Genomic DNA, 26,729 nt, shown 5'->3' with positions numbered 1-26,729 from the left:
GCCTCCAACCTGACCTCCATAGTGGAATTGGCGCTTTGAACACAAATTTACAGTGGACACGGGCGCTAGGCCCCTGGTGCCCCGGCATGCCTCAGTGCCCCATCATTGTTCGTTCCCTCGTGTTGATGCTGACTGCTCACGTTGGTACCAGCCTCCCTGCGACAGACTCCCGCTTCAGTGCGGCAGCGACATCGTGAGTCACTACGCTACATCATGAATGAGAACAAACACAGGTCACCTGCCCGCTGATCATTGGCGAGAACGCAAGTATGCAGCCGCGTCCAGGTGCACCTCAAACTCTAGCGCAGTGCTCCCGTCCAGAAACAGCCTGCGGACACGTGGAGCCAGCATACTTCAAGGCCACAGCAAGCTATCACGTCCAAAGACAGCTCATCTCATGGACCCGACTTGTCTCTCGCATGACAGCACGGAACCAATTCTTCACAGCCGAGATGCCAGCGGTCACCACTCCTGTGCAGCCACACCGAGTTGTTGCTACCAAGGTCTGGCAATCCAATAGATCTTGAAGCAGCGGGTGTCGCTTTAACTCCAGGCATGACACGCTGTCAGTCAACCGACACAAGGAAGTCATCACCCTCCTACTTTACCAATTTCACCCACAGTCTATGGTAAGAGACGGCTGCATTTAGTCGTCCGACAGCCCCAGACATGACGGTCACAGTTTGACCTCTGTGAAACTATCCACGAGACTTTTCCATGCCCCAGCAGCAGCACTCTGTTCATTCTCCCTCCCAGATGAGCCGGCGGTAAGAGTAGCACGGCATCCCAATACGATGAGCGCGCTCTTCGCTCTAGTCAGGGCGACATTCATCCTTCTCAGATCCCCGAGAAATCCAATCTCACCGTGCTTGTTGCATCGCACTGTGACGAGAACGACAATGTCCGCTTCTCGGCCCTGATAGCCATCAATAGTGGACACTTCAATATCCCCTCCAAGCCCCGTGACCGCGGTGCCTTTGAGCAATGTGCTCTGCTCTGCGTAAGGCGTCAGTACAGCAATGGTCTGCCTGACGTATTCCCTATGAGCATCGAGAAGAGGGGCATCCAACAGCAGCTGGCAAACTCGGCAGCACAACTCCGCCTGAGCTCGATTGCGTTTGGATTTCTGCCCTAGGTCTTCCCGTCCGTTGCAATTGATGAAAACAGTCCGGATGAAATCCCCCGAGGCAGATGACCTTGGCCAGGGAAATGATGAGAGGGCTAATGACCGCTCTTCTATCATCACATCTGTGCGCAGCCTGCCTTGGTAGAACAAGTTGGAGCTGAAAGAGCATATCGTCTTATGCATACGATACTGCGTGTTGAGCATTAGCGCCTGCGTATTTGGCAGCATCTGACCAGCTGCTTCCGTTTCCCTGCAACGATTGTACAGACGTTCAAACAACGAAACGTCGTAGGCAAGGGTCGTAGTGATGGCTTGCACCGTGGGACGGAGCTGTACATGGTCTCCAACCAGGACCGCCCGCTTGCACGCCTTGGTCAGTGGCACAAGAGATGCAGCCTCAGTTTGCTGGGAAGCCTCATCTATTATCACGATGCCAAAGTCTTCGGAACGTAACAGACCAATGCCGGCGCCGATGCAAGTCGAAAAGGCGACTTGGCAGGACTTCACGCGTTTCCTCGCTTCCTGCATGGACTTGTGCGACGTGTATATTTCTCTCTCTGCTAGACCGTCCAGCGTGTATTGCCTGAGGTTCTCAGCCACTTTGCGGACCTATCCTGCATGTTAGAAACAGCTTGATGGACAAGGGGTTATCAAACGAGTAAGGACAAAGTGTGGGAATGGAGTAAACTCGCCTCGGTTGAGACTCTAAGAGCGACAGGCCCCGTTCGTCCAGTGACATCAAGATACCGTCTCATCAAGTTGTCCACCGCGTTGTGAGTCGGCGCCGTGACGAGAATTCTCTCCTCTGGAAACCGGTCCAGCAGGCCAAGTATGATGGCGACAATTGTCTGTGTCTTGCCGGTACCCGGTGGGCCCCAGATGAGGACAAGTGGATGCGTCAGAGCAGCAAGCATCGCGGTTCTCTGGCTTTCGTTGAGGGAGAGCTGAAAGTGCGTTGTGAGAGCAGTACGACCGTTTGATTTTGGTCTCATGGCACTTGCTTCACAAGCGACCGTGTCCGATGCCAGAAGCTCATTCGCAACGCAACAGTATTGGCCACCCGTGTCAGCGAAATGCCGCATAGCAGCAAACAGGGCGCGAGATTTCGCGAAAGGGCCGTAGTTTGTCAGGATCCAGGAACATTGTTCCACGAACACAGGCAGTGGCTGGAAACACTGGAAAGTGGCCGATCCCAAGCGACTCTCGACCACGAGTGCATCAATGCATACTTCTCTCGCCAAGGGCGCATTCTTGGGCTTTGAGGCGGCCGTTAAGCGAACATGTGCCCACGTCTCTGGCACCTTCGCAGAATCAATACGGAATGCGCATTCGGCCAAGGGATATCCATCTCGTTCTTTCTTGAGGTCGTGTAGCATTATCATTTCAGCTCTGTCAATTTGTTGTTCATTAGCTTCGTGGATGTGGTCCAGAGCGATGCTAACAATGTTATCGGCAAAGTGCATGGCCAACGGTGGTTTGATGGTCCCAGCGAGCAGACGCAGACTCTGGCGCTTGAGACATCCCAGAAGAATATCTAAAGCTAGATCTGGGGAGTGAATGGTTAGAGCGCACAGCTCGACGAGACTCGTCATACCGTCCAGCGTTAGAGCATGAGTTAGGGACAGAGCCGACTCAAAGGCCGGGACAAGTAGAGCATCTGCGGAACAGGCACAGCGGACGATTGCGTTCAGAATCTCTTGTCCTCGATCCTGGAGCTTCTGAAGTACTCCTCTGGGAAGGTGGGCCTTTCGAGTGCTGAGCCTGGAGAAGCTAGCGGCCATCGAAGGTTCCATGGACAGGTGATCCAGCAGGACATCCATTTGCCAGCTCAGACACTCAATGTCTGGATCGTCGGTACAAACGCGTGAGAGGACATGGCCGTAGATATTCTGGGTGACACTGGTCATATTGTGCTGTCCCAGCCATTTGAGGACCTTGCCAAGCTGTTCCTGGGAGGCAATGCCATCCATCATAGCCATGTTCCCCTTCATTATTTGCTGCAGGTGCGCGGGTACCCCGTTCAGATCTATGGCCCTTGGGGTTTCGAGGGAGTAGTCTCTTGGTACTTCGTCAAATATGGGTTTTACGACTTCAGTCTCGACGTACTGCAGCCATAGATCAAGAGTCTTCATAGACTCGAGGTCCCGGTTGCTGATGACATAGATTTCCTGCGGGATTTGTCAGCCCTGGTCGCAGCGAGATCTGGTCCTTAACCTACTGCAGCCAGTAACCCATGGCCATTTACACGTCCTATCTGTCGCTGCAGGCCCTGACTGAATTTGTCAAGCGCCACGCTGACTCGATAATCGAAGTTTCGACCGTCCTCGATGGTAGCCTGCCTCAGGCGCCGCCGGTCACCTCTATTCACAGTACTGCGGTATGCAGTATCGTCCGAAGCACTTCGCTTGATGAATATCCATGTGTTGCTCCGCTGTCCTTCAAACAACTGGAACAGGTTGTTGTCACAATACAGACGGTAGTTCTTCCGAGTCGAGCGAGACAGACGGCCGAAAGACGACAAGTCTTTAGCATGCGGAAAGGCAATAACGCGAACAGTATCGTGGACGAGACAGTCCTGGGCCTTCGGTATCATCCGTGGTATATATATCATGAGAGACAATCTTTCATCCACCTGAGCCACTACCAGTTTTCTGTGAAATTCCTCGAACGTCTTGGCGGCAGTGTCCAGGAATGTGGCAAGTCGGCATTGTGAGGAGTCATATACCCTCTTCCATCTCAGCCGAGGAGTACCCAGCTGATGGTGAGCAATATCATTCTCGGACACGATCTTGGATGTACAAAGGGCATTGAGGATGAGAGAAGGTGCCCACTGTAGTTGTTGTGTCGAAGAAAGAACCCAGTGCTTTTCCTCGGCCGTCAAGGAGTTCATGTCAAAGTAAGGAAGGAAGTCTCCTAGACACATCCCATGCCTGCGACACCACTTTGCCGTCAACTTCAAGAGCTCAAATTCCGTGATCGCGATGTCTTGACGAGATACCAAGAGTTCGATGATGTCGAACTCTGCGCAGGCCAAATTAGTCTCCCGCAGTCGTCCGCGAGCGATGTCAGCTGCAGCTACCTCATGTAGCTCATCTAGTATGAACTTCTGGTTGTCTGACGGAATAACAGGAATAGATTCCAGTCGCGGCGGTATCTTAATTTGCATTCCGTCCACACATTGTGAGAATAGCCGATTGAGCTCTTGACATTCCGGAGCCATAGGTCCTTTCACACGTGCCCAGTCCAGATAAAGATTCTTGACCCTGCCCAGGGATGCGTTCGTGTACTCGGCAAAGTAGACCAGCCTATCATCATCCGTGATGGGACGAAACCTGACGGGCTCTTTGGTGGCAGGGTACTCGGCTGGTTGGGATATGGTCGACGGAATCAAGTCTTTGTCCCAGCACACGAGGAATTTGTCACCGTCGAGATCGCCACCTGACATCATGTCCGCCGGCGAACGTCTGCCACGTGTTGGGAAGACGATGCAGTCCACAAGGTGTGAGAGAGAGGCATGGTCGACTACTCTGAACTTCTGCATGTCACCAGGGTGAAGACAAGGGTTCCGTGCCACGAGAACTTCTGTGTTCTTTAGTGCGTACGGAAGGCCATCGCCGTCCATGGTGACTTTGACGGCACACTCGTCTTCCTTGAGGATACCCCAGGCATCGCAGACCCCGAAAAGGAGTCGTGACTGTGAGACGAGGATCCGACAGCGCTGCTCGTCACGTTTGTTCAACATCTTGCCGTACTCTGCCTGGATCAATGCTTGGATCTGTGGTTTGACGGACTCAAGGGACACCAGAAGCACCTTTTCGGCGAGGTCGTGTCGGGAGACATAGCAGAGAAAACGGAAAGCCTGGCGTGCATTGCTGGCAGCCTCGACCAGGAAATCAAGATATTCTCGTTGTTTGCGCAGCAAGGTCTCTCTGCGCACCCCAAGGGCATGAAGAAGCATCACAACTTCGTCGTTCAAATGGCCGAAAGCGTAAGGTTTCGAGTAGTCCACAACGGAGAACGAGAGGTTTTCGGCAGCATTGAACTTTTTCATGGACTGACGCAGCCGCAGCCAAGTAGACTCATTCTTCATCCTTGGATCTTCTATGACGACTCCTTTGTATCCTCTGTAGCGGATTTGAAAGACCGAGGGCGAGTAGCGTCTGTCACGGAACTTGAGACGCATTCGCCGTGACACGTTTTGCGCGAATTGAGGCGCCATCAGCCCACAGCCGTCCGTGAATGTGTAGCCGTTAGCTTCAATATCGGCAATATCTTCGCATCGGTCACCCCCAACCTGAAGAACGGCGTGTGCCGTGGAGAATAGAAGCCCGAGACGTTTTGCTTTCTTGGCAACCGTTTTCATGGAGGTGAACTCACCAAGCGATTCCACCATCTTGCTGATCGTATCCTTGGGGGCGGCGAACAGGAAGCAGGCTCTGGATCTTAGTTGGCTATTGCTATGTCCGTAAAAGTTGTAGGTGGTCCCCTGTAGCACGATACCGGCCCGCAGGAGGCGCAACACGTATTCCTTGTGCTCGCGAGACGTGATCGGACGATTACCACCACTCTCGGCCGCAAAGCCCGGCGAAGGCCGAAATCCTGTCAATGAGAGAACTAGAAAACTGTCTAGTGGATGAGATGCAGTCGCGCGTGTCGTTTGGTGAGTGTCAAATCTGAGCATCATCCGCTGCTCTGCGCCTTCGGTAGCGAGCACAATCACCTTGATCAGTTTCGAGGCATTAAGCTGTTGCGGACTTGGCAGCCGGTCAAGCTGGAAACGCCATTCGCGATCATCGAGGCTAAGCGAGTTCTTCAGCTCGAACGCCATTGAGCTCAGCTTTGGTGGCATGTTGGGCGTCGCGGTATGCCTGGATTGCTGAGGCTTGTTGGGTGGCGGCATCATTCTGTTGCGAAGCTATCATCCGGGAAGAGAGGTTTGCGGGGTAGAAAGACGCATGTGCACCTACTTATCTGAGCAGCGTCCAGACCAGGTCTGGGCACACTTGGTATGAGGCCGCGACTTGCTCGGCTACTCTTGTTGCACTTTACCATCATTTCGCCATTCCTGCCGGCCCTCTCAAGTGGCCATACTCTACATACGTTCTCCGATGGAAGTCACGGCAACAGCTCTGATGCAACGCAACATCTACATCATCGGTGCACAAAGCACTGGCAAGTCCACCATCGTCTCTGCGCTCGAAGACCACTTCACCAATTGTCAATCGTCTACCTCTATTCCCCCAAGCATCGTCCGCGAGGTTGCTCGTGGCGTTATGAGCAAACAGCAAGATAGTGCGAACGAGATTGCGAGATCACCGGAAGCGATGCTAGAGTTGCAAGGGCTGATCATCAAAGCACAAGCTATCGCTGAACGCAAAGTAGTGACATCCTCTTCCTCGGCGATGCAGATGGAGGAGGCCCCGCCGTTCTTCATATCAGATCGGTCGGCCATTGACCCGATAGTCTACGCCAGACAGTATGTTGGGCCACGAGAAAGCGAGCAGCTCATGTCACTCGAAGACTGGCAGCTGATGTGCAAACGAATGGCATGCTCTTTGATTGTCGTGTGTGAGGCGGATGTGAGTTGGCTTACACAGGACGGGGTGCGGCTGATGCCCAGCACCACAGGAGAGTGGCTTCAGACTCAAGACTTGTTTAGGCAGATTCTGAAGGAGGTCTCGCTGCCGTTTGTGGTGCTGCCTAAGGAGCTTACGGACATTGCTGACAGAGTTGCGTTTGTTGTGAAGCACTGGAGGAGTTCTAGTGTAACGACAAGTTAGGCCACAAGGCCTGATGCTCCAGATCCCAATGGAATCGATCAAGACCTCCTAAAACGTCGACCAGTGAGGGATGAGGTGTATTCCCAGTCGAGCTTTGTTGACAGCTCCATCCAGATCTGTCGTGTGTGCCCGTAAGCTTACACACAGGCTAGTCAATTAAAAGTATAGTACCATCCTGTCAAGATTGTTGTTGTGTCGGCGGACAATATCTACAGCGCCATAAAAGAACCCACACAGGGACGAGCCCTATGTGAGTTCCCATTCTCACTATTACACATCCCAGTCGAGTTTTGTTGGCAAGTTTTTCTAGGGCTGTTCTAGATGTGATATGGTGTTCACGGATCCTAGCAACCTGAGTGTAATATTCCAATCGTATCGAGACTGTTTTCGTGGTGACTGACAATCTTGTCAGCGCCATGAGAAGAGGAAGCACCAAGGACGCCACTGACAACACGCATCTTGGCAATCGTGGCGCGGTGCATGTTCTCAACACGTTCAGAGTGACCATTCACAGCGATGAGAGCAGTAAACCTGTGGCTTACAAGAGAATGCTGCAAACGGGGTCGCTCTCGTTCAACAGGCTCGTCAGACGCGCAGCTTCTGACCTGCGAGCCATGTCAACAGAGGCTATGGCGTCCGTCAAACACCGCAAGAGCCGGTGTACTCGCGATTCATGCCTGGGTTTAGCCCTCACTTGAACGCCTGCTCTTTCGAGCGGTCTTTGTTACAAGACACTCGGCCTCGACCTCATGGACTAGTTTCAAACGCGAACGTGCCAAGGCAGCAAGCTCGACACTGGCTACCGACGCGCCCTCGCCAGCTGCTCACCCTTGACGCCTGACGATTAACTTTGACAGCCACTCATACTGCCTCAAGAACACGGTCTGCGGTGGGACCGCTTCTGCCCTCCGACGTCCGGGTCTCCCCAGGATGACTCCTCCTCTCCGCAATTTGCAACGGCGAGATCGACTCCGATTGGCTCTACCCAGTCGCCTACACCAGAAAGATATGGAGGTTTGTGACGTCTGTGACGTCGAGTTCGACGACACGTGTTTGCAAATGGTGTATTCCCTTGCAAGACAGGCTTCGACTGGAGCCTGTGCGGACAGAGGTCTCGCTGAACGCGGGCTGCACGTCGCTACGTTCTTGGACGGGACATCTGTAGAGCCTGTGTTCTAGTTACATGGTACATATCGCAGGCTCACAGGCGCCGTCCTGACTCGTTCCGGCAGAGTACGGGTGTTGCGCCGCCTTGGCATTACGACGGCGGCCAGTCTGCGTTGTGGTTTTTGATCGCACCAGTGGAATGTTACGAGGCGGGGAGTTGCTGACGCTGCTGGACCTGACCAATTTAGGATCACACTGCGGCGGAGAATCGCTTTTATTCTACGGTGAATGACTGCCTACGCCCTTTTCCATGCGCTAGCTTGGACCTGAGCAAACGTGCAAGCATGATTCACAGTGCTCCGGCACAACTTCCATGCTGGCACCCTAGTGGTGGTTCTTCCCTGGAATGGCGAGTTGGTCCTTCTGTCGCAGCTCGCCACGTTGTACCCCGGATAGCTTGGAATAGCTCGCCCGCCCTCCTTTCCGCCTCTGGCTTTGGTTCGATCGAGCTACCCTTCGGGAGCGCAAGAGCTTTTCTGGAACCACATGACGCGAGCACACACCCGAGAGGTGATAGGATCGCCAGGTTCTTGTCGGGGACAAGATAATGGGGAGTGCTGATTCTGTAAACAGTGTCGTTCAGGCCTGAGTCGATGCGCCCGATGGAGGAGCTACACGACTAAGCAGGGTACAGCCGTCACGCACGTGGCGCTGAACGTGCGGCGCTGAACGTGCGGCGTCTTGCACTGTCTGGCAGATAGATGGCAAGGCTCCAGACGACAGGGGATGGGTGGTTTGTTGTTGAACGAATGGAACGGGTACCTCAGGTGGCTGGAGTGTGCAGCCAGAGCTTAAGTACATCTCCCGGAGCAGGAACCTGCTCCACCACTTCCTTCCCTCACACTGGCACACAGGCTCGCCTGGCAGTCTCCTCCCCGGTCATGGCATGGCGGCTTTGCACTCCGTCACTTGTCCTCCAGCGCACTTCACCCCGGCGGAATGGAGAATGGTCGGGCTTGCGACCGCTCTCGATTATCACGCCAGCTCAAATGGACCAGCGCCTGTTGGCATATCTCCGCCACAAACAAATTTCGCATACCCCTGATCGGAGATGCGCTTAGTGGTAACCTCGGCAAGATCCCAGCAGACACCATGTCCGAAAGCCAGTTCAATATCATACTGGCCTTTTCCACCCCCTTCCCGCTCCGTGTCGCCGCGCTCAAATTGGAGATTGACAACAGAGATAACACCGCTCGCCAACCAGCAATCTGACTTGTGCAACAAGTGGCCAAGGTCATCAATCCGGTATTGGTCGAAGAGCAGATCGTGCATGACAGGGGGCTCTAGTCGAAGGTGGAGTGAGAGAGTTGACGCTTTCAGTTAACTTATCGGAGAGACAGAGAACATGAATGCGAACCTCATACAATGTACCGCGTCTAGTCATGATTTCAGTTTCAATATCACGAAGAAAGACGCTGGATGGAATTGCTACTCAATCATCGATTTGAATAGCCTCTTGTGGTTGATGATATATGCACGCAGACTTCCAGTATGAGTGACAATTTTGGGACCGAGCGGGGCTTGATTGATGGCTGAGGAGCTGGGACTCAAGCCGCGACAACAAAAGTAACCCACCATGTGTCAACTGTATTTTTGACGGGTGCTTGTTGTGGATCTGTTGGCACAGAGCTTGTAATAGTGTGCCACAGCTAGGCGGTTCGCGCGTTAACAGCAACTAATTTCGAAAAGCGGACACAGTCAGTGGTTCCTGCTGTACAAGTATCGCGTATGAAGAGACAAAAGTTGGCCTTTAATGATATGCATTGTGTTTGCCGCGTCACACTTTGCCGTCAGCTTGCGGAGTGCATGGTGAAGATTGGCTAACGATTCGTGATGGCCACCACTGATATTGGGTGACGAAGAAACAGCCCCAACTGCCGCATGTGTCTAGTTGTCTCTCGATCTGGAGACGCGTGCAGCCGCTGCCCACTTCATAGAGGTAGCTGACCGCGCGGCCTCCCGGGAGGATCCGATACGTCCCGCGCCTGCGCACACAGCGTCTGCGATGCTGATGTCCTGCGATAGGAATTCACCAGCGCCGCCAGCGACGCTGCGTTGCGTGCGGTCGGTGTTTCCGTACCGAGGGTTGCGTCGGGTAGCAGCTCTCGAGAGCCTAGCTCGTGGAGTTGGACCTTGCTGTGTGCGCCACTCGAGTGCCCTGCTAAGGTCTGGTCCAGCTTGGGCGCCGAGTTGCGGAGGAGATGGTAGGCGAGTAGAGGGGGAGTGCGCTGCGCGGTCGTGCATGGGGCGCTCCATACGCTAGAAAAGTGTTTCTGTGAGGTCTGCCAGTCGTGCTTCGAGGCAGCAGCATCCCTGTAACATCCCACTGAAGATTGGCGTTTTGCACAGTAAACGAGCCACTACAGGGCACCCACTCCGCTGAGCCATCCACTGGAGCGCCCCCAGCCCCAGAGCCACCCATTACCCAGCACACCAACCCACTGAAGCACCCACTATAGCACCGCGGAATAAAGAGGCACTCGTATCTTGATGTGCGACGTGACAGTCTCGTCAAATGCAATATCGCTGTTTGCCGTCAAGACCAGAATACCGTCCTCGTATTCCAGGCGGTTCCGAAAGATGGACACGAGAGTGTCGCGTCGTTGGCGCTGCTGAATGAAAATGTCTGCTCCTTCCAGAAGCATGATACAATTCCATTTTGAGCCCAGGCGGACAGACTGAGCTGTGAAGGTCTTTCCGGTTCCTGGTGGTCCATGCAGGAGCATGATGAGCCCCTTACCCTTGTTGTTGATGTGATCAGTCCTAGTCTCAAGCTGCTTGCGGACCGCGGCTTCGATTCGTTCCTTCACATCCTCGTCGGCAACTAAGTGCCTGAAGGCGTTGTCATTCCATACAACGTCATGGATCTTATCCACTTCGATCTCCTCTTAAACATCTGTTAGCCAGATAGAGGGTACATTTGATTTCTTTATGTGCGACGTACTCCATTTCTTTTCGCATAAGTCAAATCCGGGGATGATAGCGGGGAACAAGAACACTTCTGGCTCGCCAGGGTCACAATCGTCGTCGCGCAGACACGAATCCTCGCGATCCTGAATTCCACAGGGGTCTGTGCTCTTGATGTACCGGTTGTTGGGATGAGCTTCCTTGTACGCCTCGAAATCAACCATAAACCTTTTTCCGTCCTGTGGTTGTAGTTTGTAGCAAAATTCAGTGGGCTCCAGGCGCTGTGTCGGTAGTTCAATCGACCACGAATTGCGCATCTCTACAATTCGCCTGAGAACCCATTCAAATATAAGAGAAAGGACTCATTCAAGTCGCCTTCAAACTGGTAGCCGATTGCATGTGATTGCACTATATAGGGCGCCTTATTTGTGGGTGCCTAAAATTAGTTGTTCGAATGGTGTACAACCATTTAGACCTGCGTTTGTCACTTGGCCCAGATCACCTAGACACGATCCGTCCAGACAGCTTTTGCGCCGGTATGTACAAGTCAGGCAGTCTGCGCATTCGAGGTCAGCGGCTGCTTATGAATGGCCTCTGGGGAGACTTGGACCGTGTCGACCGCTGAATGTCCACGCCGTTCCAATGGACATCACTTCGGACAGGACAGGACAAAACCAGCCACCACGGATTGTCCTGCCTTTGGCGTGAGTTTCCCTCAGCTGGGATGCGTGAAAGAACACGAGGATGGAACCACACAACTTGCCATCGTGCACCATTTGGTCTGGATGCGAACATGGTCCTTCTTCTCGAATGCACGTCGAGTTTCCCCCGTATTCACGCTTCAAATCCGTTTTATCGCGAATTTTCACTCTCCAAACAGAATAGGGTAACCACTAGAAAGCTCCAGCAAGATTATCATCGAGCATATCCTCTCCATCCGTGCAGGAGCTGTAATCCAAGCGCCCCAGAAGAAGGAGCACATACGATCCGCGACGGATCACAGCAGGAGAAGTCACGACGGACAATGGAACTGCACTGCTGCGACCGAGCCCAAGTGGGAATGCCAACCGGTGCCGACGGGGCAACTGAACGACCCCCTTTCAGCCCGGATTGGCGTTCCATGGCAGGCGAGAAGGAGAATCTATGGGCAGGCAGGGGCGCTCCGTGATCCGCTTTCAACCACCGATCTTGTCTAGAAGGAGCGTGTCATTCTGGTCACCTGCTCGTGAGGACTCGTCTAAACAGCCTTCTGTTTTGGCATGGTAGAACAATAGAGTCCCTAACAGGGGAACAGCGTTTGGAATGAGGTCGTGCCCATCAGCACGGCTTGGCAGCTAATGTAGCCTAGCTCCTCCTTGCTCGGAGTGTAGGCATAGCTGGGACTGTAGGCTTCCGTGCCGGCCGTGCGAAGGGGGATGGCACGGCACTGGACATGGGCTGGCGACCCAAATAGGCCCGCGCCGTTCCATTCCTCGGCTACTTTGGCGAGTGCGCTGGGGGAGAACCGTACATTGGCAGTGTCCGGAAGGCCAGAGGTCGTGCTTCTTCAGGCCGCGGATAAGGTGGCCCAGCATTCGAGCCTCGCAGTCATCCGGCTCGGACGTCCTAAACTTGCAGACGGTGCCACCCTGTACCAGCGAGTCTACCCTCCCCTGGACGGGCGCGATCAGAAGGGCTATCATGCTACGTCGGATCCGCGACACGTTCTCTAGCAAGAGCCCGTCAGCAATCCTAATGCGCTTGAAACAGAGCGGACAGCTCACCTGATAGATTTGGCGGCAATGGGCGATACCAGTCGGAGCTAGAGGCCGAGGCCGGAACATCAGCAACAAGCCTCGTGGCCGCCTTGATGTAGCTGTCTGCACAGCCCAGCTGGTAGGAGATCCATGTCAGGCGATATAGCTCCCTTTCGTCGTTGCTCTGCACTGTCAGGAACTCCCCCCATTGAGCGGCGAATGGCTTCAGTAACCTGACACAGTCGTACTTGTCCGCGGCAACGATGAGAGAGTGCACACTCCTGACCAAGTGGGACCGGTTCTGGTTTCTGGCGGGCTTGAAGGAGTCGAAGTTGCTGTGCATGAGCTCGAGGAGCGGTCTCATGGTTGTGGTTGTATCGTCGGGCAGCTGAACGGTCCATTCGGCGCCGTCTTGGGTCTTGGACTCAGTAAAGTCGCCAAAGAGCATCTTGTCGAAGGCGGGCGAGGACCGAGCTACTGTGCGCGAGCAGACTCTGAACCTGGTAGGCGCGCTCGCCGGCTCGTTTGTGCCGGCCACGCCTGTGGTGTGCAGCCACAGATCGCCGCGGGGGTCGATCACACATTCCGATATTGCGGCCGAGGGTGTCGCTATCTTGAAACGAAAAGCCGGGGATGCACCAGTCGCCGCTCCCAATGGTTTGTCGGCCTGCTGGCCTACGGACGTTGTCATAATGCGCGTGAGGGGGGTGTGCCACAGTATTGTTGTCTAGCTCTTGGAAGAGGCATGGTGTGTTGGTGCGGGCAGGAGAGTGATAAACATGTTGGCCTCGGGGTGTGTTTCTGCCCGGGCTTAGCCGAAACCTTCGGAACTCCCTTTGTTGGCTTTCATGCCCCGCAATGAATTGACGAAACGCGTACTTCGTCGCAACCCCATGAGATCGGAACAGGCAAGGCCGAGGAGTTCTGGCAATCGAAAGGACTCTTTGGTGTGAGACAGCACTTTCAGCTGTGTGCACTGTGTCTCAGTTCATTGGGCATCGATCAAGTCTTCCAGCGGGGTTCAGGCACTCCTTTCCCACTTCCTTCTCCTCGTAAATGCACTGTCGCGATGGCAAGCCCCGTGGAGCACAACAATACCTCGAGAACAGAGGCCGAGGTGCTCCCAGACACGCACATCCAGAACTCCAGAACCGACAAAATCGACGAGCTGGTCATTGACCCACGCGGCGACCTATGGCTCCACACTGGGGGCATCGACTCGATGGGCAGCGACGGCCAGGTGCGATTTCGCGTATGCTCAAGAACAATGGCCAGACAGTCGCCTGTGTTCGGCAGATTGCTCTTCGGCGGATTTGGAGAGTCGGTTAGTAACGCCAAGCGAGATCCGGGTGGGGAGTGGGAGGTTGAGCTGCCTGACGACGCATCGTCATCCATGGAGAGATTGCTGCGAATGATGCATGGGACAAGGTACTCGAGGTTCCCCAGCACGTCTGAGATGTTCATCGTGAAACTATACGATCTGGTGGTCACAGCGGACAAGACTGCATGGCGCTGTTCCAGCCGTTTGTTGCGCATTGGGTCCTGTCCCTACAGACAGGCGACAAGCACGAGCAGAGCCTCTTGCGTCTGAGCTGGATCTTCTATCAACTGGGCCACAAGGACAAGTACGAAGAAACTGTGACACGGCTCGTCATGGACATGCCAAATGGAGCTGCTGTGGAGGGTGCTTTGACGCCCCCTGTCCTTCCTCCCGGGCTAGTCGGTCAGTGCTGCTGTCTTCCAAGACTGGCTACGTGTGCCAACGTGATGTGGATGTCACAGGCCAGCTGACGGCCGGCCACAGACTACGTGAAAGCCAAGAAGGTCTGGATGATCGAGGCATTACTTCGTCCCATCAGCACCAACATCGACAAACTCCTGAAAGGCTGTGCAAGTGGCAACAGCCTGTGCGTACAACGACGCATCAACAACGACGGTCTCAACCAATGCGAGTCATACATGCTGGGTAACCTCCTGCGCGGCCTGTATGAGAAACAGATCTGGCCCATACCGGACTCAAAAGAAGTGTTGTTGTCACCCAGGACATTGGATGGCATCATCACGGATCTGGCTGGTTCTTGCACCGGCCTTCCCCTGGCCGGCACGACTTGTGCAGAGCTATATCAGAGCCGAGGAGACCGGCGACTTAGTCCAAGAAGAAAAGGAATCATCCATACACGACTGACTTCAAGTACTCCTCCTCGCAAACAGAGAAGACGCATATCGCTAGACAAGCGCATCTGACTGGAGTGGAAGTGTTCGATCTTCGAAAGCTGCTCGCGACCCGACATGTGCTCTTCGCATCAGACTGATGAACCAAGAAAGCGACGGGTATTCTGTATCCGCGGTGGTGTCAGAACTAATTACTGACGTGGACGGGACGAACTCATAAGACCTCATGGCTCACGGTCTCACAACATAGTCCAAGTTGGACCAACAGAAGTTCTGGTACTCAGTCAAGGCTGGAATCAAATCTGGCAGGGATATAGCCAGAGCCACGTCTGGAATAAGAGTTCGAGATCATAGAACACAGTTTTGTGTAGTTGTTGCCGCAGTCGCGCCTCTGAGTGCATGGTCGCCTGATGTGCGGTAATCCTTATGAAGTCACCATTCCTCGCGCTCGTGCTTCTGCCAAAGCCAAGGCGTTCCTCTGTGGCATGCACTCTACGACAATCGATCATGTGACTGTCATCTGAGCGCTGAGCAATATAAGCATCGCCAGGGATTATGCCATCATTGCAGAGGCCGTCACAAAGCACAGACTCGCGGGTCTCCGGCGCGATACTTCCTACTTTGTTCAGCCACCTCTCAAAGCTCCGAACTTACCACGATGCGCTGATGTTGCGGAAGTCAGGCTGGAACCAAGCCAGATTCCACCCACGACCGTCTGTATTCCAGATGCCCATCGCTCCGTCGGTATCTTGCTTGTCTCGCAGCCAGCGAAGACAGACGCTAGCAGAGAGGTCGTTGTACAGTAGAGTTCAGGTTCAGTGTCCGCATTTTGGCACGAATTTTTTTGGAGAATAGTTCACAGCGGGGCTTTAGACAGTGTGTAATCATCGCACAAAAGTACCGATATCATCATTGGCTTAACAGCAGCCGGTTTTGGCCCCGCGACAAGTACTGTACCGACAGTCAACTAGTGTCAAGGGCAACTTCGGAGACTGGCCGTTTGCGATGGCGTGGCAATCGTCAAGATCTCGGATGGAAGCACGTGGGCCCTTTGGACAAACGTTCGAGAAGCGGTTCTGGAAAACTAGAATAAGTCGCACGGGGGTGCAACCTCAGTACGTACCTAAGCGAGCTGAGGCAACAAATTTCATGCCTGCACAATTTGCGCGGCGATGTCGGAGCAACAAAATATTAGGCTCTTCAGGCTAAGGGTAACATCACGTGGAGTCCGCTCCTACTGGAAAGTCCGCGTTCGGCGCCCCCGCACCACGCGCACTTCTTCATGATCACGTCTGCTAGAAGTAACAACGTTTGTCACACATCCGCTCACTTGACACTCGGCCGGCCATTATGGCGGATCCGGGAGATGATTGCAGTCATGGGGACAAAGTTGGCCTTTGGTTGAATAACGTCACAAGCAATCAAAAAACATGCCAAAAGCTCAACTGCCAGACCGTGTCTGGATATAAAGATTACTGTGACCAACGTGAGTCCCGAACCCTTCCTGCACCGATCCATATAACTTAATAATCCAGATTCTTGTCTCGAATGCCATGAGTCGCCGACAGTGGTTCAATTTATAAACGAGCAAGGATTCTGTGACGTGTGTAAGAGTTCCTCATAATGTATCCACTTCAGAGAACCATCACTAAATTCTCTCTAGGCTATAGAAGCGTGGGCAGACAACGTTCATCTGGCGCTATTTACCCCGTTATCGAGTTTGACCAATTCAGTCCATCTCCCTTATGTCCCTAGACAAGCTAAGAGGGAGGACCCTGCCATGGCACTCTCGTCCAATCCTCGTAATCATTATCATCACGAGTATCAAACCAGTCATCGTCGTTCTCAGCCTGCCAGTCATCCCAAGGATCCTCTAAGCTGTCGTGCTGGTTCCAAAAGCTCCCAATGATAGTCTCGTTATCCTGCCATGGGCCAAGCGCTCTGTCACTACCGCAAGGCTGATAACCAGGCAACTGAGATTGTAGCACACGGTTCTTCGTTTCTTCTGCCACCTTCACCTTCCACGGGGCCGTAAGTTTGCCCCAGTAAACATCCCTCAAATGCGGCAGGTATTGCACGTCTCCGATACAATAGGCTGTAATCTTGGTTGGCAGCGGGCGTAAATTGAAAACTTGATACGAGCCTCCCGCCCATTTTGGATCAAATAGGAGCTCTCCATCGAACTTTGCCTGGTTCCAGCTCCGGAAGAGTCGATAACCGATGGCTGCATCATACTTAACGCATTTGACAAGGCCGTTGAGAAATCTCTTGGATGCCCCGCTTCGTCGCGAAGCATTCTCCATCAGTTGCACATCCTCAACTCCCTGGAGAGCAATGTTGAAGTGAGCGTACAACGCGTCAGAGTCGTTACGGACGTCGAAGAAGACTTTGGGGATGGTTGGCTCCTCGAGGATGTCCTTCATAGTCACGCCGTTCTTTCCTGAAGTATTGAAGGCAAGTCCGCCTAGAGTATGGACGTCGATGAGGTAGACGTGTTTCTGAGTCGCAGACGGGTGAAGCATGAGGGTCAAAATGGAAATCGACCCCTCGCGGGACAGCTTTATTCCTTCAAGGTCAACGTATATGGATGGCAAGTCGGTTTCGAGTTGAGACAGTATGTCGACGAGGTTAGACATCGCCGCTGTAGAGCTGATGAAGGAAGTCGGAATGTCCGCTATGTTGCTAGATGCCGTATTTGCAATGGAATTACTGGAACCCTCCGGACCAGCGATGGCCCTCGGATCGAATTTCACATCTGGATACCGAGTACCCATGCTGGCTGGGTGACGTGATCGGTTCATTTGGAATGTGACTGGGCTGTTTATATAGGAACGACGCATAGCAGCCCACGACATGCCCATAGCACGAGTCAACACTACAATTGCCATGGCGACAACAACGAGCCAGGATGTCGTGAGCACAATGACCTTGCCAGCTCGGGACATCCTCGGTTCTACGTCCAAGGCACCAAACCGAGTGTGTTGGTAATTCCTCCACAGCTGCGCCTCCTTGCGCAGCAACCCCATTGACCACTGCGTATGCAGATCCACCAGTCCGAGGACCGCGATGGTAAGCACGGCCATGACCGCAAAGTCGGCCAGCGTCGCCGTGATCCGCCACAGCGCCTCGTATGTGACGATGTACACCGCCCACGACATTGGCCGGCTCAGCACCAGCGTCCACGCCAGTCCGCGGAAGCACTGCGCCGTCCTGAGCGGCGGACGCGTCCAGGGCCCCAGACGCTCCATGATCAACATGGCCAGCTGCATGGTGCTGCTGAGCCCGAGGCTGAAGAAGCTGCATGCCGCCACGTTGCGGATCATCAGCGTGGCGATGGCCGGATCCGTGCTCATGGCAGACAAGTACAGAGAGAAGGTGACGCCCATTCAGCCAACGTGGTGGACCATGTCTTGCGGTCGTGGCGGAAAGGTCCTTGCCAGTTCGTATGCGTAAATGGCAGCTGCGAGGAGCCTTTTGAGCCTGAGCGTTAGCTTCTGTGTCTGTGACCTGGTCGTTGCGTGTTGCTGGGGCATACGGACCATGTGGACCTGGCCAAGGACTGGACACCATCCTGATCTACCACGATGGCGGCCTCGGAATATGACAGGACTTTGAGGGACGCCCACAGGTAGTACGCACTGGCTGGCGTTGTGGCTAGGCGAAGGCCTATGAGTAATTTCGTGTGGGCGGGAAGTGTGAACCATTGCTTTTGGAAAAGTCTACGGAGCAATCTCCACGCGGTGAGGTCAGCTGCCGAAGCGAATGCAACAAAGCAGGCGCAGAGTTGAATTTCCCACGTCTCGACCTGCGGCATAGTCTGGCGCTTTACCAAGAAACTCCGCATTTGAAGCATCAAACGTTGATGATTTCAACCTTCCAGTATGCTTTTCGGTGTTGATGGGCCTCGGCTGGCTTGTTGTTCGCAAGATGAGCCGACTGGACCCATCTCGGTTGATTGCTGACATGCATGATCAAAATATTGGCTGCGGGGTTGTTCAGCAGTATGGCCGGAGCCTTGGCGGAAGTCTTGCTTGCGTCGATAAGCAAGATGGTGCGGGACGGCATCTGTCAGCCTTGAATATGGTAGTTGTATAGCCGAACCACGCTCTCTCATCCGCCCAGATGGCTTGTTGAACACGGTCAACAGGGCCTCAAATTAGGATTAAATGACATGAAGAGAGTGTTGGCGAACTGGTGCATGTTCATGGCTCTTGGCTCTGCAACTTCCTCCGTCTACGATTTCAGCCCATCGCTGATGTGTGAGCTAACTATCTCGTAAGCCTCATGAATGCAGTCTGGCTGGGTGCATGAGTCATCATCGAGTGTGTGGCAAGACCAGCATGATCGCTGGCAGGGGCAGAGGGTTAACATGGTAGTTGGCAGCTTACAGCGTGCAAGCGCCCGATTGCCTTGCTGGCATCAACAAGGATGAGAGCGACAATGTGCAGCTTTGGCGACCAGGCTGCCACTTTCTCTACTCGTGCCTCAACGATTCGAGCTTTACTTTGCCCCGGTTTCCCACTGACGGCCTCTGGTTTGGCCCGAGCAGGTCTTAGCTGGCGGCCACGCTCGCTCCAATTCTGGCCTAGCTCGACCCGGGCATTGCTATTGTCCGCAAGAGCTTACCTGCATCGGAGTAAAAGCCCCGCCGATCTCGTTGGTGTTGAGCATATAGGCAAAGCGGGTGGTAGACTCTGCCGATCTGACAGCACGGCGAAAGCTTGTCCTGGCCCGAGTGGTGCTCAAAGGGTCGAGTATAAATAGGATCTCCTTGACCGTGGTCCCGGACCAAGAGATATAGATGATAGCTCCACGAAGCTTAATACTTCGATCCACCATACATGCTGAAAGCGTCTTACACAGCGCCCACAACAATGACGATACAACAAACAACGGCCCAGATCGCCATTATAGGCGGCGGCCCTTGCGGCCTCACACTTGCTCGTCTTCTCGAGCAGCATGGCGTGACCGACTATGCCGTCTACGAGCGCGACGCGAGCCGCGCGGCCAACAGGGCCGGCGGCAGCCTCGACCTGCGCCCAGGCTCAGGCCAGCGAGCACTCGAAGAGGCCGGCCTGCTCGACGAATTCAAGCGATTGGCCCGCTACGAAGACACAGTCTTCACCATCTGCGACACCCAGGCCAAGGAACATCTGCGCCTCGGCGAGGGTCGCGACGCCCCCGAGATTGACCGCCTGCAGCTGCAGGAGATCTTGCTCGCTTCGGTCCCCGAGGACAAGATCCGCTGGGGTCACGCGCTGGTAGATGCCCAGATTGGTAGCGATGGCCGGCCAGTGCTCACTTTTGGCAATGGTGTCAAGGTCTCTGGGTTCAAGCTGGTCGTTGGCACGGACGGGGCGTGGAGCAAAGTTCGACCGCTGGTGAGTCTGCATTTCAAGTAGTCACCTTCGCCGGGAATGCGGGCATACCGAGCTAACATTCCTTCTAGATCACCCCCTCAAAACCAGCATACACGGGCAGAACCTATTTGGAGACCCGGATCCAGCCCACCAATCCCCTGTACGAGTCCGCCGAATCCCTGATGGGACGAGGCTCCACAACCGCCATCGGCGACAACCATATCCTGATCTCGCAGAAACAAGGGGATGCGTCGTACAGGTTGTATCTTGGCTTCCAGATGCCCGAGCACGTCCTCCGGCAAGGTGGACAATACGACCTGTCTGACGCCGACAAAGTTGAGGCTGCCCGAAGCATGCTTCTCGAGGACGAGCACTACGGCACCTGGGCAGAGAGCTACAAGCAGCTGATCCGCCACGCGACGGATTTCCGCGGGTGGTCACTGTACTCGCTGCCCGCGGCCGGGCTGGCTGAGGGTGGAGAGCATGGGTGGAAGACGATTTCCGGTGTCACGCTTGCCGGTGATGCCGCGCACCTAACGCCGCCGAATGGCGAAGGTGTGAATCTGGCAATGACGGATGCGCTGGATCTGGCGGGCCGAATCAATCGCTGGGCAGGACTGAGCGAGGGGGATAGGACGCAGGATGCTCTCGATGCTGTGGTGCGTGAGTATGAGGCAACCATGCTGCCGCGCGGGTTGAAGTCGATAGGCAAGGGACAGATGATGACAGATATCATGTTTGCAGAGAGTCACGAGCCGTTTGTCAAGCTGCTCAAGTCCTTTATCCAGATGGAGGAGAAGGAGACTGATGTTGGTCGCTAGAGAAGTGCGACGACGAGTAAGCTATATTTCTTATCCGGCTGGCGACAGGACACTCTCGACTCCCCATGAGACTACGGACATGGCAAGTTATCATAGCTTGTTAGTTTCTATCAACCCCGATAAAACAAGTGAGCTGCTGTAGGGTTGATACCAGTACAGCGGCCACAATGGCCATCATCACTACCCCTGAAAACCACACGGCAAGGTAGATCGCCTCTACCGGTCGGTACAGTGGAGATCGTGGCAGTCTAGACCGGCCGTTGCCTTCTTTTCCGGTCAGTTGGTCTGCCGGCGGCACATACTTGAAGTCCATCTTCGAGCCTCCAGCAAGCCCAGCATGACTTTGGATCACCGCACCGTGCAGGGTGTTCCTCCACCACCGCACGATTATTTCGTCTACACCACTAGGCGCGCTCTGTTGCAACGCAGCCAGTGCTCTGACCAGCCAGCAATAACCCCTCCAGGAGGCATAGTGATACCAGCTCGGCTCAAAATCAAAGCCAAGCGCATCACACACCCCGTCGCCATTCAACATCCGACTCCCAGCCTCAATGAACTGAGCCGAGACATTAAATGGCGGCAAGTCCCGGAGACACTCGACGAAGTTATGCCCCAGGACGACCGCAGTCTGCGTGATCTGATGCTCATGCATGAGCATGCTCTCCATCGTCGCCTTCGCCCGCTCCACCGTCGAGAAGTACTCGTCCGTCGGAGTGGCCAGGAGGTACCCCACGTATCGCCACAGCGCGATGTAATCCGCCGTTTCCTGGAGGCTAGGATACACACCCTGCTGCGGAAGCTGGAGCCACATGTGGTTGCAGCAGAATGTAGAGATCGAGTGAATCGAGTCGAGAGTATTAACTGGCACGCCGTACTTGGCTGTGTCATAATACCCTTCTTTCGCGCTTGCGAGCTTTAGGATCCTGTTCCGCACTGATGCATGGAGCAAGCGGACGCGGATGGCCGTTTCCCAGGCAGCACCGCCTGGGCCGACATGAGAATCCACTGGCGAGGAAAAGTCGGTTACTTGGAGAACCAGCTGGAATGTCTCGAGGAGTCGGCGAAACAGCACCCGTGTAGAGAACCCTCCTGTCCTGGTGAGGACCTCGACGACGCCCGCCGCGGCAGAGTTCTCTCCAACGAAGCCCTGCAAGGCGAAGCCCATCAGGTTTGCGGGCGCATAGCGGTAGAAGAAGTGCTGGCCTCGAGCAAGTTGTGCCCAATCTACCCATTCTGGCACGGTGTTGAGTTCGTGCCAGAATGCGGAGAGTGTGTGGTCGGAAGGGTGGAATTGCTTGAGCAGGGCGAGAAGGTCGGTCCGTTCAGGTGGGGAGGTGGAGGATGTCTGCGTGCGAGATAGCTCTTGAAGTTTGCCAAGCGCAGCCGATCCCAACTCATCATACTCTTGGCGGAGGGGCTCAAGGTGACTCTTAGGCCAGTGCAGCTTCGACCAGGTGTAGCGGTAGGGCCCGTGGGTATGGCACTGGCCAAGGCGCTCAGATTCGGGATTCGTCTGTTTCTCCATTTTTTTGTTGCAAAGTACAAAGAATAGGGAGGCGAAGGAGGGGAATCATACTGGTATAGCATCTCGAAGATATCCATTTGCTTGTGTCTGGCTCATCTTCGTCTAAAGTGTTGATGCTATGTAGAGGGCGACGAGCGAGGAACGCGCGCATCGCAGGGAGAAATGCTTAGGTGGGGCGAGGGACCAAAGCGGCTACTGTGAAGCGGGCGGTGGCAGCGGTACTTCAAGGCACTGGTTACACACTGTCCACAAACCCCACCACGACTTCTTCTACAAAAGGTGCTGAACGCTAAAATGTGAACGCTGAACCCGAACCCTACTGTATATTCGCTCTGCCTCTCAACATTATGATGGACTGACCGGCGATATTCGACGTGGCTGTCGTGACTGATGTGTCGACAGATGCTGTCATTCTCTCTCTAGAATGGGACATATGTTCAGTCCCGTGTGAGCCGTGGCTTCCAGTGATTGGACGTCCCTGACTAACGGGGGATCGAGGTGTCCGAATCTGTACCTAAAGGCATGCACGTATCTTCCCGCATCCTCCCCCACGCCGTTCGTACTGCGCCTTCGCACACTACAATGGTGTGCCACTCCACCAGATGTACCGTAGTGAACTCTACACGATACGTCGTCACTTTACTTTACACACCCATGGTCACAAGCACCGAGTTGACCTGTTCCCCTGGGCGTCGGCTGCTCCCACTGGCAACATTATGCCTGGGCAGGCTCCCACTTCCAGCGCCAGATCATTCGTGAGAGCCCATGTGCGTCCACCTCGTGCTCTCACGCGATGCTCACTGAAGGAGCTGCAAACACCTGCTGCCCGCAGGCCCCTTAGGGGGCAGCCAGCAATCGTCACTACCACCTCAAAAGATAGCGTATCCCCATGATATCATGGCCTGACTTGTCCCTTAATTAAGTGTGCAGGACTAAATTCTTCACGCCCGGGACGCCATGGGTCATTACTCCTGTAAATTGGCTGCCGGAGCTCCGAGCAGGCCAGTCCACTGCTTTTTACAGAAGCACAGCGCAGCCACGCTGACAGTCGTCGACCATGGTTTGGCAATCCAGTACATCTCGAAGACGCAGATCTCACTTTGGCGCGCCTCCAACTGTGACACACCATCAAGGTCTTGCGCAGGCCTTTCTCAATGGGAACGAACTATTCATCATATCCTGACAAACCACGATCGCTCAGGTCGAGCTTTCGACCCTACCTGTGTTTCCGCTGAACTGCCGGGTGTTGGGTTGGATGCTTCCGCAATGTCCAGAACGGATGCGACCATTCACGGTGGATGAGCTCTCCAAAGTGGGTCGCATTGGGAGCATCGCATGCTGACTAATATGTGCTGCTGACTCCACCAGGGAAACTGACATCAGCGATCCACATGTCCGGGATAGCCGTCACAATGTCAACACAGACGAGCGACGCGCCTCATGGACCAGATCGCGCGCCTAGAGGAGCTCCTGCGCCAGGCACAAGAACGCGCAGAGCAAGCTGAAGCCTTGTCTCGACCAACGACACTGAAAGAATTCCTCACTTTTTGTCATGATCACCTCGACCTCAAGGTGGCCGTCGAGTCCGACAAATCTCTCACCTCCAAAGGGACCATCACAAACCCCCAGGATAAAGCTGTGCCTTCCAAACTCTTACCGTGGACTGATTTCTTCACGCACCAGAAAAATAACCATGGCAGATTGCGCTCGGCATTTCCTCAGGATCAGCGGGCGTTTGGAAGTCTAGCCTTCCTCCAAGAACTTGGTCGACAACACGCTTCGAAAAAAATCGCAAACGAACGCGACCTTGAAATTGTCCAGCACGACATCGTCGAGGCACCTGTCGCGAGAATCATCGAGGCTCTCAGGAATCACGATGCGACGAAACGAGAATTCGCCCTCGGGCAAGGTGTTACCTTCGACAACCACCCAAATGCGCTAAGCGATGGCGCTCGCGACTCAAATCAACTTCGTGCCGACCAGGTCTGCGTTTTCCGGCACGCTGACGCGGAGGGAAGCGGACGCCTCCTGGCCTTCGTGATTGAGTATAAGGCACCGCACAAGCTGACGCCGGCTCAGCTGCGTCTAGGTCTGCGGGAGATGAACATCAAGCAGGAGGTCATAGACAGACAGAAGATTCCCACGGACGAGAACGAGCTCTTCATCTACCACGCGGAAAGAGTTGTCGCCGCGGCCGTGTGCCAGACATATCACTATATGATAACAAGCGGCCTCAGGTACAGCTACTTGTCCACTGGCGAGGCAATAGTATTCCTCAAGGTCGACTGGAGTACTCCCGAGCATTTGTTATTCCATCTTGCGGAGCCACGAGCCGAGGTGCTAGCACACCCCGACAATGCTGTATATTGCACGGCGATCAGCCAGGTTCTCGCCTTCACAATTTTGGCAATCGAAGAACAACCGTTCAATCCGGGTCAGGATGAACGTTCCCGAGTAATGAAGGACCTCGGACGGTGGTCGGTAGACTACGATGCCGTGCTCAGGGATATACCACGGAGTGTCCGGAAGTCGCCACCGTCGTCAGCTTATGCTCCCAAAGCATATCGTCAAGTCAACAGATCGCCATACGGTCTTCGCAGCCGGGCTACAGGGCCAACATGTCGACCAGCGTCAGTGATTTCAAATGACGACGACTCCTCTGATCAGTCCGACAACGAAGGTGGTCGCTCTACACAGAAGAGCCCCAGCTTAAGAAATGCACGACTCGAGTCACAGCCGCGGCAACCAAGGACCGGTGCAAGCCAGGATACACACACGAAGCATACATCATCGCAGCGACAATACTGTACACAACAATGCTTGCTTGGACTCGCCAGACGCACAGTGCTTGACATGGGATGTCCAAATGTTGGCATGCACCAACAAGGCGATTCACAATACCATCCGGTCAATTTGGACGAGTGGCTACAACTCATCCAGAATCAGCTGGCCAAATCGTTAGACACGAACATTGTAAAGCTCGACAAACAAGGAGCTCGAGGCGCCGCATTCCAAGTCACGCTTGCCAGATACGGCTACACAATCGTCGCGAAAGGTACTGCCTCACACTTGGTTGAAGACCTTCAACATGAGGTCTCTGTGTACAAGGCGCTTGAGACCCTGCAAGGCATTCATGTGCCGGTTTTCCTTGGCGCATTCAAACTCGAGCGGCCGTACTACTACCTTCCCGACGCGCACCTTGTCTATTGGCTGCTCCTATCCTGGGCGGGCGAACCCATGAGACCAGATCAGCAGTGCTCTACAGGAATGGCGCATGCGCGGCATGCAGCAGAAGAAGCAGTCAAGCGGCTGGGTGTGGTTCATGGCGACCTCCGCGATGCGAATGTACTTTGGAACTCCAAGACTGACCGTGTGATGCTCATTGACTTTGACTGTGCAACACTTCCGGTCCACCCACCTGCCACGGGCTCTCAGCAAGTCGGGGACGAATTTTACCCACAGCATAGAATGCCTCTGCATGCAATTGCGACAAATCGTTTGCTCAGGATTGAACAACAGCGATCCGGAAAATTAAGAGATCTTCGCAAATATCGCGCGAGGGTAGGACAAAACGCAAGCGAGAGGGTACTTGCTCGTCGTCTCCGACGAGACGGGAGCAGTTGAGATTGCTCTGCCTTTCTTTGGTTGTTTTGGACAGCTAGTTGCTCACAGGTTGGGTATTTAGAGTCAGCATGAGTGAATGATGTTCAACGCGGATGGAACTGTTCTAAGCCATTTGCTGTCGTTATGTGTGCTGCAGTTGGTCTCTTGGAAGTTGATGCAACGTGGGCAGCGATCCGAATGTATTGTTAGGTTGCATGCCATGAATACAGCTTCATAGTTTCAAGTTCGATCGCGGGCACACACTAAAATCCTGATCACTCCCATCACGTATTACATGCAAGCTGATGATCTCAAGCATCTAGGATAAGCTTTAATGTCATCTCATCACTGCCAGCCGGCCTCGCGCCCACGGAGAAACTCACCCAGGTCATTCTGTTGAATCAACAGGGGGAGGCGGGATGCTGCAGTACGCTGAGGTGGCTATTTGAACCCATTGCCAATCCAAGTCCTCGAAGCTGGAAGGGCAAGAGATCAGGCCCAATTCTCCCGCCATAAACGGAGCGGCGCCGTA

General features: G+C 54.3%; 10 protein-coding genes across 10 annotated transcripts; 5 read left to right on the top strand and 5 right to left on the bottom strand.

Moving 5' to 3' along the window:
* Positions 1-1,776: 1,776 nt before the first annotated feature.
* Positions 1,777-6,029, bottom strand: B0I36DRAFT_355087 (RNA dependent RNA polymerase-domain-containing protein; the record flags this gene model as incomplete). The annotated part of the gene is made up of 2 exons (XM_046157396.1): positions 1,777-3,075; positions 3,345-6,029. 2 exons carry the CDS (start codon positions 6,027-6,029, stop codon positions 1,777-1,779), a joined length of 3,984 nt encoding a protein of 1,327 aa, XP_046005891.1.
* A 229-nt stretch (positions 6,030-6,258) lies between these two features.
* On the top strand, positions 6,259-6,906 carry B0I36DRAFT_377849 (AAA domain-containing protein; the record flags this gene model as incomplete). The annotated part of the gene is made up of 1 exon (XM_046160606.1): positions 6,259-6,906. The coding sequence occupies one exon, from the start codon at positions 6,259-6,261 to the stop codon at positions 6,904-6,906; it is 648 nt and encodes a 215-aa protein (XP_046005890.1).
* A 3,650-nt stretch (positions 6,907-10,556) lies between these two features.
* On the bottom strand, positions 10,557-11,087 carry B0I36DRAFT_218350 (uncharacterized protein; the record flags this gene model as incomplete). Its single annotated transcript, XM_046148999.1, has 2 exons — positions 10,557-10,960; positions 11,018-11,087. Coding segments are annotated over 2 exons (474 nt in total), but the record flags the coding sequence as incomplete, so codon positions are not given.
* A 364-nt stretch (positions 11,088-11,451) lies between these two features.
* Positions 11,452-12,231, top strand: B0I36DRAFT_44207 (uncharacterized protein). The gene has a single exon (XM_046162899.1). It carries the CDS (start codon positions 11,606-11,608, stop codon positions 12,146-12,148), a length of 543 nt encoding a protein of 180 aa, XP_046005888.1. The 5' UTR covers positions 11,452-11,605; the 3' UTR covers positions 12,149-12,231.
* B0I36DRAFT_44206 (uncharacterized protein) lies at positions 12,232-13,153 on the bottom strand. Its single transcript, XM_046162898.1, has 2 exons — positions 12,744-13,153; positions 12,232-12,688 (listed from the first exon to the last, which is right to left on the bottom strand). Exons 1-2 carry the CDS (start codon positions 13,078-13,080, stop codon positions 12,315-12,317), a joined length of 711 nt encoding a protein of 236 aa, XP_046005887.1. The 5' UTR covers positions 13,081-13,153; the 3' UTR covers positions 12,232-12,314.
* Positions 13,154-13,903: 750 nt separating this feature from the next.
* B0I36DRAFT_337154 (uncharacterized protein) lies at positions 13,904-14,675 on the top strand. Its single transcript, XM_046155647.1, has one exon. It carries the CDS (start codon positions 13,939-13,941, stop codon positions 14,305-14,307), a length of 369 nt encoding a protein of 122 aa, XP_046005886.1. The 5' UTR covers positions 13,904-13,938; the 3' UTR covers positions 14,308-14,675.
* Positions 14,676-16,527: 1,852 nt separating this feature from the next.
* On the bottom strand, positions 16,528-18,500 carry B0I36DRAFT_44152 (uncharacterized protein). The gene is made up of 2 exons (XM_046162897.1): positions 18,428-18,500; positions 16,528-18,359 (listed from the first exon to the last, which is right to left on the bottom strand). The coding sequence occupies exon 2, from the start codon at positions 18,272-18,274 to the stop codon at positions 16,649-16,651; it is 1,626 nt and encodes a 541-aa protein (XP_046005885.1). The 5' UTR covers positions 18,275-18,359; positions 18,428-18,500; the 3' UTR covers positions 16,528-16,648.
* A 1,262-nt stretch (positions 18,501-19,762) lies between these two features.
* B0I36DRAFT_368827 (uncharacterized protein) lies at positions 19,763-21,069 on the top strand (the record flags this gene model as incomplete). The annotated part of the gene is made up of 2 exons (XM_046159678.1): positions 19,763-20,269; positions 20,338-21,069. 2 exons carry the CDS (start codon positions 19,763-19,765, stop codon positions 21,067-21,069), a joined length of 1,239 nt encoding a protein of 412 aa, XP_046005884.1.
* A 100-nt stretch (positions 21,070-21,169) lies between these two features.
* On the bottom strand, positions 21,170-23,250 carry B0I36DRAFT_377845 (uncharacterized protein; the record flags this gene model as incomplete). The annotated part of the gene is made up of 2 exons (XM_046160605.1): positions 21,170-22,552; positions 23,245-23,250. 2 exons carry the CDS (start codon positions 23,248-23,250, stop codon positions 21,170-21,172), a joined length of 1,389 nt encoding a protein of 462 aa, XP_046005883.1.
* A 734-nt stretch (positions 23,251-23,984) lies between these two features.
* On the top strand, positions 23,985-26,618 carry B0I36DRAFT_337143 (uncharacterized protein). Its single transcript, XM_046155646.1, has one exon. It carries the CDS (start codon positions 24,035-24,037, stop codon positions 26,216-26,218), a length of 2,184 nt encoding a protein of 727 aa, XP_046005882.1. The 5' UTR covers positions 23,985-24,034; the 3' UTR covers positions 26,219-26,618.
* Positions 26,619-26,729: the final 111 nt, after the last annotated feature.

Source organism: Microdochium trichocladiopsis, assembly GCF_020744255.1.
Source record: "Microdochium trichocladiopsis strain MPI-CAGE-CH-0230 chromosome Unknown B0I36scaffold_12, whole genome shotgun sequence".
Classification (NCBI taxonomy): domain Eukaryota; kingdom Fungi; phylum Ascomycota; class Sordariomycetes; order Xylariales; family Microdochiaceae; genus Microdochium; species Microdochium trichocladiopsis.
The sequence above is the reverse complement of the archived record's forward strand: the minus strand, read 5'-3'. Positions and strand labels throughout refer to the sequence as shown.